The sequence below is a fragment of the Castor canadensis genome, chromosome 12 (genome assembly GCF_047511655.1).
Source record: "Castor canadensis chromosome 12, mCasCan1.hap1v2, whole genome shotgun sequence".
In the NCBI taxonomy this organism is placed as follows: domain Eukaryota; kingdom Metazoa; phylum Chordata; class Mammalia; order Rodentia; family Castoridae; genus Castor; species Castor canadensis.
In genome coordinates, this window is record NC_133397.1 from 55,477,063 (window position 1) to 55,491,708 (window position 14,646).

Below are 14,646 nucleotides of genomic sequence, written 5' to 3' on the forward strand. Positions count from 1 at the left end.
TTTACTTTTTTGACTTTCCTATGACTCTTCCCTTTAATGCTAACTTAGCCACACTAGCCTCTTTGCCATTATAGAAACGTTCCAGGCAAGCTTCCATTCTGGGGCCCTGGCACTTCTTTCTGCCTAAATGCTCTTCTCCTAAGTAGCAGTCCCTTTAGCTCCTTCAAATCTTTACTCAAATTCTACCTTCCCAGTAAGCCAAGCCCTTCTTATGATGGTCTCCTTCCTTTTCCACAGCTAAGAGTGGCAGCAAATGTTCCACAAAAACAAGACAACCTGAAGATAAATGAATGCCCAAATGCAGTGTCAGTATTTCCAGCCTCACAGTGCATGCCCTGAGGTATGGCTTCTCATAGCCTCAATGCTAAGCAAGGAGCATCGAGTCTATATTGGTTGTTTTGTCTTTTTACAAACTGCAGATAATCTACAGTTAAGTCAGGATTTCTAGCCAATAACCATATAGCTACCACCACCTTACAAATTGAAAACAAAATTTCAGAAACATCTTCAGATGCTTTGTCACATCAACAGCAAAGCAGAATGAGGAGCCCACCATAGTGCCTTTTCATTTTAAAAATGTTTGGAAATATTTACAACTTTGACAGTTTCAGATACCAGTGGGCCCTTCTATTTGATAGTGCCATTACCTGCCCCTGGCACATGACATTTTCTATCTCTCTTTTCTGCTTTGCCTCCAGCACCGTTCACTTTTCATGCCCTATTTTGTACTTTCTCTTGCTCATTCCTTTGTTCCCCATTAGAATACAAATCCCATGAAGGCAGAGATCTTTTTCCCCTGCTATATCACCTAATATTTAGAACATGGATTGGTACACACCAGGAATTCAAGTATCTTATTTTAAAAATCAGTAGAAAATTTGAGGGCAAGCATTAAAGTGAATTATATAATAGCACTTCTGAAAGTGGGGGTGTGAGCTAGGGTGGTATAATTTAGTCATGTAGCTCTGCTGATGACTGGCTACAGGTCTATGCTTAAAGCATAGAGAAAGGAATGTATCACAGACCTAGTACCACCACAGTGGGTAGCACAAGAAAATGCATTGGGATGAAGGGCCAAATTGTTAGAATGATGTTTATCTTATAAATGGAAAGGAAAAATGGACAGATTTTCACTGCTGCCCTCTGTCTGTGTCAGAAGGCCAGGCACTCATGGTTCTTGAGGTAGCCCAAGGGAGAAGTAGAGTGGCAGTATCAAGTGTTAGAGGCAATTATACATCTGCTTTATTATTATTTATCCTACCCTGCTTCACATGTACCAGAGGGTTTTTATGAGTGAAGTTAGCAATTAGAGCTTCGAGAAGATAACCTAGTAAAAAAAGACACCTGCTCAATGTGTGCCCTGCATGTTGTGTTTTGTCACTCTAATGTTTTAGAAGGAAGTTAAATTAAGGAACTTGTAAGTATGAAAATTACTCTGATAAAACAGAGAAACAGAGCTAACAAAGGATTATCTTTCTTTAGAGTGCTTTTTTCTTTTTTTCTCCCCTCCAGTACTGGGGGTTTGAGCTCAGGACCTTGCACTTGCTACTCTACCCCTTAAGCCAAATCCCCAGCCCTGAGAATGCATTTAAGCATTTCAGAGACCTACATACAGCCCTTTCTCCTTTTTGGTTAGAACACCGACACTTCTTTAATACAACTGAATAAGTAAGAGTGTTCTATTAGGCAAAGTGACAGAACTAATATTTAAAGTGCTTGAAAACACCCAAGTAAATGATTCACATTGCCTGAGTTTTAAAAACTGAATTTGACAGAAAATGAATGAGGTTTTTCTCTGCTGCTAGGAGAAAATTCAAGCATTTTGGGAAGATCATGAAACTTTTATAGTCACTGAGGCACTACTTAAATAGCCTAGTATGCGACTTGCAAAGAACCAACTCCCTAATAGGACTTAGAAAGGCTTCATTTTTCAACCACTAACAGGCTTCTTTATTAATAAGAGATGATTTCCAAAGAGAACTAGAAACATTAAAGTGTTACATTAAATGCAAACTCATGTATTTCAAATTAATATTTTAAAGTACAGGGTAGATTTGTCCAGTTTTCACTTCTGGTTTCCCATACTCAGTTATGCAAAAAGGAACTCACAGAGACAAGTTCAAATATCTATTTTGAAAAGTATTTACTTAGTTTGAATAAATTAATTGCAAATAAAAATTAAGCTACAATATATAGCCTGAATAGAAATGACTAGAACAAACACAACACAGGACTTTGATTTCCTTGCATTAGTCACAAAGCATGTGACAATTTAGAAAACTTAAAAATCAATTATATTTCTTTGAAAAAGGGGTAACAGCAGTTACTGATACATCACAACTAGTAAACTTATAATACAAATTTCCTGACATGCATTTCCTGAGTGAACCCAAATGATCATTTTTAAAAACAAGAAATTTTGACAACTGAAGTAAAATATAATAGTTCATGGCTTCTAAGCGACAAGTTTTGTTTTTTTAAAACCAAAAATAAACAATTATAACAGTGCTATAATAGGGTAAATTAAAGCTATACTATGCTACCACATACAAAAATTTGCTATAGTCAATTAAGTATAACACAACTTTTCAAACTAAAGGAAAGGAAATCAAAAGACTAAAAATGATTCTGTCTAATCTAAAAGTCTATTGACTTATTTCTACAAGTGTTAAAAAGGGTTTGATGTAGTGCAACTGTCTATACTTTCAAAAAAAAAAAAGGTTGGGGGGAGAAAGAAACTACTTTTTGCTTCTGAAAGCCAAGGACATACTGGAGTCAGAGAATAAGCAGACCTTGGCAAGAGTGTTCCTTCACTCTGCCATCACTGGTGTTCATCTGCCAATCAAACATTTACATGAGTCACACTGTGGCAACTCTTCTCCCGATTCAAGCCCACAGTTAAGGCTGGTCTTCTAGGTTAAAGGGGTGGGGCACGGTTATCATTCAACCCTTTGTATCTCTAGATTCTTCTAATGCCTCAGTAAAGCCAAGTATAGAATTAACTAAGCATTTCTTTTTCTAAGAACAAATAAAGTCACTATCTTTTCTTGTTAATTTATGCTTTTTTTTCCCGTAGGAATTTTTTTTCTAGAAACAGTGAACAGATGAACCACAGTTTATATCCAAAAAATAAACTTGCCAAATGTTGCTGATACTAAAAACAGATTAGTTATCATGGGAGAAAAATAGAATCTAGAATAAATTGCATATTCAAAGGAGCATATAAAATGTTTCTTAGCATTAAGTTTTTGTTATAGTACTACACTTGAGAGAAACATTAAAGAAAAAAACTTCCTGATTAACTTCAGTGTGGTTAAAAACAAATACCTCTTAGACAATGGTAATTAATATGAATCTGCTTTTACAAATTATTATAATTTACCAAATTCCATATTTAGATGTGGATAGGGAGAGAGGCTCTCTTGTCCTTAACTCTGCAAATCCTTGAGCTATGTGCTCACTAACCTACCATTCACACCAAGGGTGTGATACCATCATTACCATACTACTCTATCAAGAACATTCTAAGATATTTTCTATAATAAAGATAAATAGAAAAAAGTTAATATACACGTTGCTGTATTTTACAATGTCTGCAACAAACTGTAAACTAACATAGTTTGAACCAACAGTACCCTCAGCTATACAAAACAATTTCTCAACACTGAGGATGAGTGATTCAAAAACACTAAAATGAAGGCATCAAATTAGACTATGTCTTTTTCTCCTCAAAATATATTTTCAAAACTCAGAATTCAGAAGTCTGGTACTTTCAAAAATTCCTTTGCTTCAATTTCCCACGATTTTTGCTCAGAAATTGCTACTATTTATTATAAATGTTTAAAAAAATTCTTCATATTAATGCAAATAACCAGAGCAGAGAAACTGTCACATGTACAACAGGTTGGAAAACCCAACTCGCTTAGCTTATAAATTTATGATGTAGTTCTGGAGGACAACTGTCTGTTAGTCTAGAGGTCCTTGGAAAATAAGTCTGATGTAGCCTTGTTCCCCAGCCAACTGATGTGCACAAAAGGGACAGGCTGCATGAAAAGTGTGAGTACCATGAGGAAGCGGGATCTGGGACCAATAGGCCGTTGTCTTTTCTGAACACACATGCCCACAGGGGCTAAACGCATGGGTTGGAGGGCCGGCGTCCACATAAAATCCAGCTTCACATCCAAGCCACAGAGGGACATAGGGACCAACAGACCTACACATAGGACATTCACGATCTTTTCCGTCACGTTCTTCTTTGTTCCCCCAGTTATGATAGCCATGTACGTGGCCGCAGTTCAGATACACCCATGGTTGTTTTTCATCTACAACATCTTTCCTCTTCATACTAGGAAAGGCTAGTGTGTTGAACCCTACAGGGCACTGAGGTCGTGCTGCATTGATTTCCTGTCTTAAAGCTTCTAAATGCTTCACAGTAGGAGTGTGGGAAAGGCCTTCTGCAGTACGCCACAGCAATGTTGCACCACAGAGGTCAATTAATGAGCCATCTTGTAACTGATTGGTTTCAAGTTCCACCTACAGGAGACAAGAATCAAAATAAATAAATAAACCAACTAATCATATATTCATTACTTATGTTTTGGACTTTTACATAAGAGTTTTGGTTTTAAGAGCTCCTTACTCAAGAAATGAGATTTCCTGGAATTCATTCCACATTCAAGAAACTCTAATAGTAGTCATGAAATGAAAGCTTGAGGGTGGGGGCAGGGGGGAGAAATGACCCAAGCCTTGTATGCACATATGAATAATAAAAGAAGAAAAAAAAAAAAAGAAAGCTTGAAAATCAAAAGATTAAAGTATTGAACAGTATCACCTCTTTTTAGCCTAAAGGCAACTTAAACTTTAAACATGTGTCTAATCAATATAAGCCTAATATTTTAAATTTGGTAAATATACCTAGAAGTAGAAGGTAATAATTCTATTTAATCTAGGAAAATATGGTTTTTTGTTTTGGTTTGTTTTTTGTGTGTGTGTGTGCTGGTACCGGTGGTTGAACTCAGCCTCAAAATTGCAAGGCAGGTGCTCTACCATTTGAGCCACTCTGCCAGTCCTTTTTGCACTGGTTATTTTTGAGATAAGGTCTCCCTATATGCTCAGGCCAGCCTGGACTGCAATCCTATTTGTGTTTCCATTTGTACTTGGGATGACATGTGCATACTGCCATGCCTAGTCATTGGTCTCATGAATTTTTTGCCTGGGTTGGCCTTCAGCTATGATCCTGCCAATCTCTACTTCCCAAGTATCTAGGATTAGAGGTTTGAGCCACCGCACCTGACCCTAGGAAAGCTTAGGTTTTAAAATATACTAACATAATGTATCAAAAGAATAAATGTTTAGAATTTCCTAAATGAAAGTTTTAGATATTATCCACTAAGCTGGGTGTGGTGATACATGACTATAATCCTAGCACTTGGGAGGCTGAGACAGAAGAGAAGGATCATGACTTGGAGGCCAAAACCACCACCACACCACCATTAACAAAAAAAAGCTATTTTCCTCTAGTACAGTATTTGTTAGTCAGCATTTGATAGTCAGATTCAGTTCTTTGTGTCACCAATGTGTGTGTGTGTATATATATATATATATATTTAAATACATATAATGTATTCAATACAACTCATTCCATGTGTTTACCCTGGTTAAATAAGAAGCTACAACTCAGTAGTTACCATTTTTCCTCTCTGCTGAGCTGATCTGGTTTCACGCAGGCTGAATACATTTCCACACACTGAGATTTCTCTCCAAATTCCAGGCTTGGAGTCTTCTGTGAATCCATTGCGTGGATGCATCACAAGTACACCATTAGTGGTCAAGCCATCCATCTGTCCATCAGATGTCTTCCATTTGGCAGCCTTCTCCTATAAAAAGAGTGGTGACTTTTCATTTATTTATAATTTGAAAAATAATTTGGCATTATTTTGCTTTTTATAAAAGAAAGCATTGTTTAAAAAAAAAAGGCTTTTTACCCCAAGAAAGATATTTTTTGATGAATCAAATCCTGCAGCATAAATCCGTGCTGTAAAAGGGGGGTTCCGCTCACATATGATTCTACAGGCAAATCTTGATATGGTACTTTGTACTGACTGTGTATCAGAATTACTTTGACTTCCAGGAACTGTGTCAGTTACTACGAAATCAATAGGACTTTCAGTCGACCGACCAATCTAAAGGGAAAAAAACAAAACAAACCCTATTTGAAAAACACAGTGGAAAATCCATTCAAAAAAGGTCTAAGGTGAAAACACTATATTTCTGAAATTTAGAAGTTCAAACGTATCATATTAACTTTGGTGGCATCTATATCCTTGAAAACTAAGCTGTCAGACTCAGATGTAGTAATCACTTAGAACACAGAACTAAGTGGGAACTCACAACAGAATTTATGAAACCTGCAGGAAGTGAAGAGGTCAGAATAGCTATGGTTTCCAAATGACTGCTGACCTTAACTTTGTGGGTGTACATACATCTACCACGTATTGCCTTACCTTGTTTAACAGAACATGTTGAACACACGAGTAAATCTTTTGTGGGGCTCTAGAACATTACACTATGAATGACATTTATATAAAGCTCGAATGCAATGTCTTCAGTTGCTATAAAAAGTACATGTGAACAATGATCCTTAGTTAAGGGTTGAATAGCTTTGCTTTGAGGTCTTACATTTCACAGACTTCATTTCTTTTTTGCCAGGTTATCAGCTATCATTTCTTGCTTTTAATCAGGCTTGCTTCCAGCAGTAAGCCTCTCCTCTAATTGCCTATTCTTATTCTGATATGGGTTGAGAAATCAAATAACCTAAGTTCAAATAACAGTATTTTAAAATGTTCTTGAAGGAATTTTAGTGGACTTTGTGGCATTTATTTTATATGCCTAGATGTCTTCCTGACATGATTTCTAACTAGTATGAGAAATAAACTAAAAAATGGGGAGAGACTGTGAAGGAATAATTTTTTCACAGGGTCGAGGGAAGAGTGATATGAAAAGATCAGTATTTTAAAAACCAACAGTGGCACTAAGAGAATGAATTATTGTATTTATTGTAACATAAAATTCTATTTTGGCATCTGATGTCACTTGTATAATTTCTTCTTTTTATAGATATTTAAGTTTTTTTCTTTCTGGTTCCAACCTATATTTCAGAGAGAGAAGGTTTCCAGGTCAGAGTTCTGAAGAAGTGAGGTTTCAGAAAATTAAAAACATCTTCAGAAGCACTAGCTATTAAATAAGAAAAAAAGGCAATCAGTAGAATAGAAGACAAAAGTGACAAGTGTCACAGTTTTAAAGTAAACATTTAGAAATTACCAGTTTGTTATAAAGTAGTATCATAAAATTGAAGAATGTGCATACTGAGAAAAAATACTGACCCTCTACAAAGATGACTTTTCTTCTTTTGTGTGTGTGACAGGGTCTTGTTATATAACCCAGGCAGGCCTCAAACTCATGATCCTCCTGCCTCACCCTCTCCCAAGTGCTGGGATAATGGACCTGCAACCATTAGGCTGGACCAAGACAATGGTAACTCTTAAAAGTCATTGTTGCATAGTTGAACCTGAATAGTTCTTTGTATCAGTACACCTTCAAATAAAACTCAAACTCTTTAGTATTTTTGTTCTATCTCTCAGTATAAAGTCTTTTTTCTTATTTTGGATAGTCTTTAAGGGGAAATTGGCTGGTTAACGAATATGAGATTGGATGTCCCTTTCATTTTTAAAATAGTGATACCCACAGAAAATGGTCATAGACCTTTGAAACTAAAAATATCTCAAAAAATAAGACTTTTTTAGAGATAAAAGATACAGGTCGAGGACTGGGCTGAGGATTAATACTCAGAATCAAGGGGAAACAACCCTTATTTTGGGAAGAGTGATTGTTTCAGAGAGGTGACATTTAATTTGGGCCTTAGTCGAGGATGCGGGGAAAAAGGAACCCTCTTACACTGTTGGTGGGAATGTAGACTAGTACAACCACTCTGGAAAAAAAAAAAAAATTTGGAGGCTACTTAAAAAGCTGGACATCGATCTACCATTTGATCCAGCAATACCACTCTTGGGGATATACCCAAAAGACTGTTACTCTAGAGGCACCTGCACATCCATGTTTATTGCGGCACTATTCACAATAGCCAAGTTATGGAAACAGCCAAGATGCCCCAGCACAGACGAATGGATTAAGAAAATGTGGTATCTATACACAATGGAATTCTATGCAGCCATGAAGAAGAACGAAATGTTATCATTCGCTGGTAAATGGATGGAACTGGAGAACATCATTCTGAGTGAGGTTAGCCTGGCCCAAAAGACCAAAAATCGTATGTTCTCCCTCATATGTGGACATTAGATCAAGGGCAAACACAACAAGGGGATTGGACTATGAGCACATGATAAAAGCGAGAGCACACAAGGGAGGGGTGAGGATAGGTAAGACACCTAAAAAATTAGCTAGCATTTGTTGCCCTTAATGCAGAGAAACTAAAGCAGATACCTTAAAGCAACTGAGGCCAATAGGAAAAGGGGAACAGGTACTAGAGAAAAGGTTAGATCAAAAAGAATTAACCTAGAAGGTAACACCCATGCACAGGAAATCAATGTGAGTCAATGCTCTGTATAGCTATCCTTATCTCAACCAGCAAAACCCCTTGTTCCTTCCTATTATTGCTTATACTCTCTCTACAACAAAATTAGAGATAAGGGCAAAATAGTTTCTGCTGGGTATTGAGGGGGGGGAGCGGGAGGGGGTGGAGTGGGTGGTAAGGGAGGGGGTGGGGGCAGGGGGGAGAAATGAACCAAGCCTTGTATGCACATATGAATAATAAAAGAAAAATGAAAAAAAAATAATAATTTGGGCCTTAGAGAAGACTGAAGACATCAAAGCAATACTGGCAATGACAAGTAAGAAGGAAAAAAGGCTACAAAGAGAAAAAAACCTACATGAATGTCACCAAATACCAAAATATTTTATGTTAAGATAAACTTCAGTAATTCTTTCTCTAATTGCTACTACTGGCTTAAAAAATACAGAACTTTTCAAATCACTCTCCTCCAACCCTGTCAAAATGGTTCCTTAACAGCCTATCCAAACTTTTTAGTTTACAGAAATAAATTCACGGTTTGCTTCCTTTTGTCAATCCAGCCCAATGTCTTGCTATTTTTGCATACAAATAGTGTGCTAGCCATAAGTAGCTTATTCATCAATCTTCTACCATACTGAATAGTACTTCTGTCATTTTCTTTTGCCAGAATGCCTTTGTACTGGTTGCCGCAAAAATCCTACTTAACCTGATTAAGAGGGTCCAGACAGAAAAAGATACTACTGTAAAACCCTGTCCTTACCTTTCCTCCCAATCAGAAGTCTGTACTTCACATTTACACCCTTACTGTAGCATCTACATATATAATTGAGTTGTAGTTTAAATATTGGGTGGACCAGCAATAAGTAGTCTTGTTCAGTTTAGAAGTTCAAACGTCTAGTAGCACATTGATTTAAAAAAAACTAAACATACTTATTTTAATTGCTGTTGGTAAAATGAAATATGGGAAATCATCCCAAAGCTTTGAGTTAGGTGTTGTTGAGATTCAACCTTCATCTTCATTAAGTATATATTTATTTAGTTTTGGCAAAAGCACAAACAAATATCCATAGTATAATATTAATTATAGAGACACTGTTCTAGAAAAGTTTTACACCTCATTTAAAGGGATGGGGAGAGGGAGCAACCCCAAAGAAATATTTTGCTACTGACTAAAATTAAATACATCTCTGGGGCTTTTTACTTTTATTTAATCTTATAAAATAAGGAAAAATAGAAAATTAATCGGGGCAATAATTACAAAAGCAACATTATCAGACAGTTTATGTTCCAGTTAAGTTTCTTTAGAAAACCTAAAAAAAAATTAAAAAAATAAATAAATAAGCAAACCAAAAGGTTGGTGGATTGGCTCAAGCAGTAAGAGTGCCTACCAAGCAAGCATGAAGCCCTGTGTTCAAATCCCAGTATAGCCAAAAAAAAAAAAAAACCTATTATTAAGAAATTTTGTTTACATCTTTGAGCTTAACTATTCTACAACCTGTTATAAAAAATATAAGCACCACTGTGTGGTACAAAGAATGAGACACTGAGAGACAGGTGATGAGAGAGAGAAAGCGAGAGAGAGAACTTTTATTGTGCCAGTAGCACCGACCAAACAAATTTTTAGAAACTGCTTGCAGTTTTTGTAGATTACCTAGAAAGGAAGGTGGGAGGGTAGTGGCAAAAATATAAAAGTCAAAAACGTATGCAGAGTATTTCTGCACTTCTTATTTAAAATAAGAGCTAACATTTACTAGGAGTTTACTAGTAGCTGGCAACAGTTCTGAGCACTTTACATACACAAACCCACTTAAGCCTCCTGACAGTCATGAGACACCCTGGGTCACTTATACTGTTACAGAGGAGGATGCTGAGGCATGAAACAGCTCTCGAATTCTGATTCCAGAGTCCATCTCTTAACCAGGCCACAATGACTTTTATACATAAGGTTTACAAATCAATATGTATTTTAACAAGATACGTTATTAAAATATGATAATCCTTAGATAACAGACCATAGCAAAAGTCAATGACAATACATTTTTAATTTTTTAAGAAAAAAATTCATGTAATACCTGAAACATATCCGTGTTACTGTCATGAGTATATTCGACCACCACTGTCTGGGCCCGAGATAAAGTGTATGATATGCTATGCTGGTCCTTGTTACTTATTGCCTGTGAATGAAAAGGTTAACAGCAAAAATTAGTAATTAGTCAATCATTATTTTTTAGAAAATCTTTTTGTTAAAAGAAAATTAAAATATTTGTCATATATGATACACTTATGTATTTCCACTGCGAGATGTAGAGTAGAGGGTAGTTAACTCTTGTATAACCTTCAGCTGTGACAGAATTATCTTCAGGTTCAGTGGATACCGAATACTTTGAGGCAGTTACACAAGAACATATATATTTTTTTATATTCAACTAAGAATTTTTTATTGTTGTGGGGGTACATTGTGGCTTTTACAAAAGTTCTTACAATATATCAAATATATCATACTTGAATTCACCCCACGTAATTTTAAAAATTAAAACACCATAAAATCTGTGTTTTCCTTATAAATATTTTAAATTATAAAATGAACAAAACCAAATGCCATGTAGAAACTGAAAATAATACTCAGTACCTCTCTGAGTATTATCTCAGAGTATTTCTCTGAGAATTATCTGAGAAAAATACAAAACCATGCAAAATAAAGAATAATCTTATTTTTAAAGTTACATTATAACTTTAAAGATAAGCAATACAGAGTTATTTGGTTTTCTAATTATTTTGTGACTCTACAGATGACAAATATTTGTCATATGCTTGGGTAGTTACAGAAAAATTCAAAGAGTGATTAGACATCATAAAAAGAAAAGTTAATGCTTATAAATTGTACTTTTGACTTATCCCAAACTAAAAACATTGCTAAAAAGAACATTTCAGTTTTGTTTTCAGGCGTTTGTCTATGTAAATGAGTTGAAGATAATATCAGAAGGGGGAAAAACCTACTCATTGCACAAAGGAAGTGGAAAGAGGTTGTATAAAAGGAAAACAAAGACAGAGTGATTATACACAGCAAAGAAGCTAAAGGAAAAAATATTTCTTAATTAGAAGTTTTATCTTCTAATTTATCAGATAAGGTTTTATCTGATTTTAATTTTTAGCTATCCTGTAATACATAAAAGCTTTAAAACACCAGCTCTAAGATTAAGAAAATTAATCAATTTTAAATATACAAAGATAATTAGATACCTGGGTACCAACTACCTGTTTTGTTTTGTTTTTTTTGGTGGCATTGGGGTTTGAACTCAGGGCCTCTCACTTGATAGGTAGGCACTCTTACCACTTGAGCCACTCTGAAAGCCCCTTTTATTGTGTTTTTCGTTTTTTGTGGTATAGGTGTTTGAACTCAGGGCCTACACCTTGAAACACTCCACCAGCCTTTTCTGTGAAGATTTTTTTCAAGATAGGGTCTAGTGAACTATTTTACCAGGCTGGCTTTGAACCACAATCCCCCTGACCTCTGCCTCCTGAGTAGCTAGGATTGCAGGCCTAACCCATTGATGCCAGGCCAACTACCTGGTTTTATCAAAGCTTAACAATGCTACTTTTGCTTCTTATTTTTTTTTTTAAGAGAAATTAAACTCTACAGATAGAATTGAGGCTGCCTACACCTCTCTCTATTCTCCTTTCTCCAGAGGTATCCAATCTGAAGAATGCATGTTGCTGAGTGCCAGTGACTCATGCCTGTAATCCTAGCTTCTCAGGAGGAAGAGATCAGGAGGATCACAGGTTGAAGTCAGTCTTGGGCAAAGAGTTCTGTGAGACCTTATCTCAAAAATACTCAACACGAAACGGCTGGTGGAGTGACTCAAGTTGTAGAGTGCCTGCTTAACAAATAAATGTGAGGCCCTGAGTTCAAACGCTAGTGCCACAAAAAAAAAAAAAAAAAAGAGAAAAAAGAATGTAGTGTACAGCATTTACATACATATTAACATTCTAACACATTTATATATTCATAAGTATCACATAATTGCTATGCAAGTTTTAAAATCTACACTTAAATTAAGCAAATGATTTTTCACATAACTGTTATTTTGGATTTCTTCTTTTGGATGGAGAGGGGCTTTTGGAATAGGTTCTCACTGTGTAGCCCAGGCTAGCCTCAACTCTTTAATTCTTCTGTCTCAGCCTCCTGAGTGCTATGATTACAGTCCTGGAAATTCTTTTTTCTTTTTTTTTTTGTGGGACAGGGGTTTGAATTCAGGGCTTTCACACTTGCAAAGCAGGTGCTCTATGGCTCGAGCCACACCTCCAGTCCACATTGTTTTGGTTATTTTGGAGATGGGGTCTCATGAACTATTTGCCTGGGCTAGCCTCAAATCATAATCCTCTCCCTCTCAGCCTCCCAAGTAGCTAAGATTACAGGTGTGAGCCACCAATGCCTGCTTGGAAATTGATTCTTAATGGCAAAAGAGACTTTAAAATACTGGTTTTTGTTGACTTTGAGACTGTATTTTTATTTTAGCTATTAAGTTAATCTAAGACTATAAGAATTATGCTAAGTAAGTTTAAGTCTCATTGGACTGGAAGACAGGGTTTGAATCACTCATTCCAGATGACTACTAGACTAAGTTAAATTTTCTTCATGACTTCACTAATATATTCATCCAAAAATTTAAAAATTGGTTGATTAGTCAATCTTGGATCCCTGAGATTCAGGTTATCTGGCCTTTATCATGAGATAACAATGAAAACATGAGGGACATGATATTATAAAAAATGTGAAGAAAAGAACCAAATAGGGTGTTGTAGAAGTAGGGATTATAAATATTTTCCCTGATAGTGATTTTCAACCACAGGTAGTATTAGCTATCTAAGAGGCATCTGAAAATATGTAAATGCATTTTTTTGGCTCTCACAATGCTGTGAGGGCTCAAATGGCACTTAGTAGGTAAGAGACAAAGATTATTAAATGTCCTGTGATAGGTGGGATGGTCCTGCACAGTGAAGAATTGGTACACCCAAACTACCAAGAGCACTCCTGTGGGGAAATGTCTAAGAGGCTCCTCAGATTGAGACCAATAAGTCATTCACTTCTATCATCTGCTAAGCACATCCCATCTCTGCACAGGAGCAAAAAGTAACACCTTAAAAAGAAACTGTCCCCTTTTCTCTCAAATAGTAATAGATGAGGTCTAGTTAAGACCTGAGGCCTCAGTTTTGAATGTGAAACTGTATATAAAACAAGGATGAAAATCTAACTTTGTGGACTGGACTATGACCTAAAAACAGGGCAACACATGCCAATTTTACCATCTCTAAGTTATTTAACTTTCAAAGACATACCTCAGATGCTATGATATTAATGTCCATCCTCAGGCTACTTAGCTAAAGACCCAGGTTCTTATAGAAGGCAAAGAATTCTGAAGTTTTCTTATTTGCTCATCACAATATCAAATTCAGTGTTATAAAAAAACTGGAATTAGAGGGAGTCACAGTAAAGGCAAATATCTGCAGTCCCCTCTACTTGTCTGTACTCAAAACAAAGGACAACTGTCCTGAAATGGTGGCCCAGTGCCTGGAAATTCTGGTAAGAAAAGGGAGCTTGAAGAAGCATTAATAAGGCAGAGGTGTGTGTGTGTGTGTGTGTTTGTGTGTCAAAGAGAGAGAGAGAGAAGTTATACTGTAGATACAGCTGAGTATTTGCTTCCATTGCTTTGATTCAATCTAATACTTACTGAGGTCTACTCTGTATAGAGCACTAAGGTAAAACTATGAAAGTCATAAAACAAACCAAAACTAAATAAAAACAAGGGCACCCACAGAATTTTAGATAAGGACTCTTGGTTAATTAGCTACCTTATCCAAACTGCTTCTGATACCTAAATATACATAATATATACCACATTCCTCCCCCAGACTGGGACAGGGCCCTTGTGGTAACAAAGACAGAATTCCCTACTTCTCAGGGTGGATGGTAGCCCAATTCTAAATAAAGCCCTGGCCCATTTCCATCTTTTTTAATAGGGAATGGGAATGTTTCCTTCAATTTCTACCCACTGATCCTG

General features: G+C 36.2%; 1 protein-coding gene across 2 annotated transcripts in view; it reads right to left on the reverse strand.

Moving 5' to 3' along the window:
• Nucleotides 1-2,124: 2,124 nt before the first annotated feature.
• Peli1 (pellino E3 ubiquitin protein ligase 1) overlaps nucleotides 2,125-14,646 on the reverse strand; it is a 63,589-nt gene continuing 51,067 nt past the window's right edge. For both annotated transcript variants that reach the window (XM_020161707.2, XM_074049851.1), the window contains exons 4-7: nucleotides 10,660-10,761; nucleotides 5,985-6,182; nucleotides 5,688-5,876; nucleotides 2,125-4,533 (exon numbers count right to left, since the gene is read on the reverse strand). In XM_020161707.2, coding sequence (XP_020017296.1) covers nucleotides 3,967-4,533; nucleotides 5,688-5,876; nucleotides 5,985-6,182; nucleotides 10,660-10,761 — 1,056 coding nt within the window. In that variant the 3' untranslated portion in view covers nucleotides 2,125-3,966. The remainder of the gene's footprint in view (nucleotides 4,534-5,687; nucleotides 5,877-5,984; nucleotides 6,183-10,659; nucleotides 10,762-14,646) is intronic.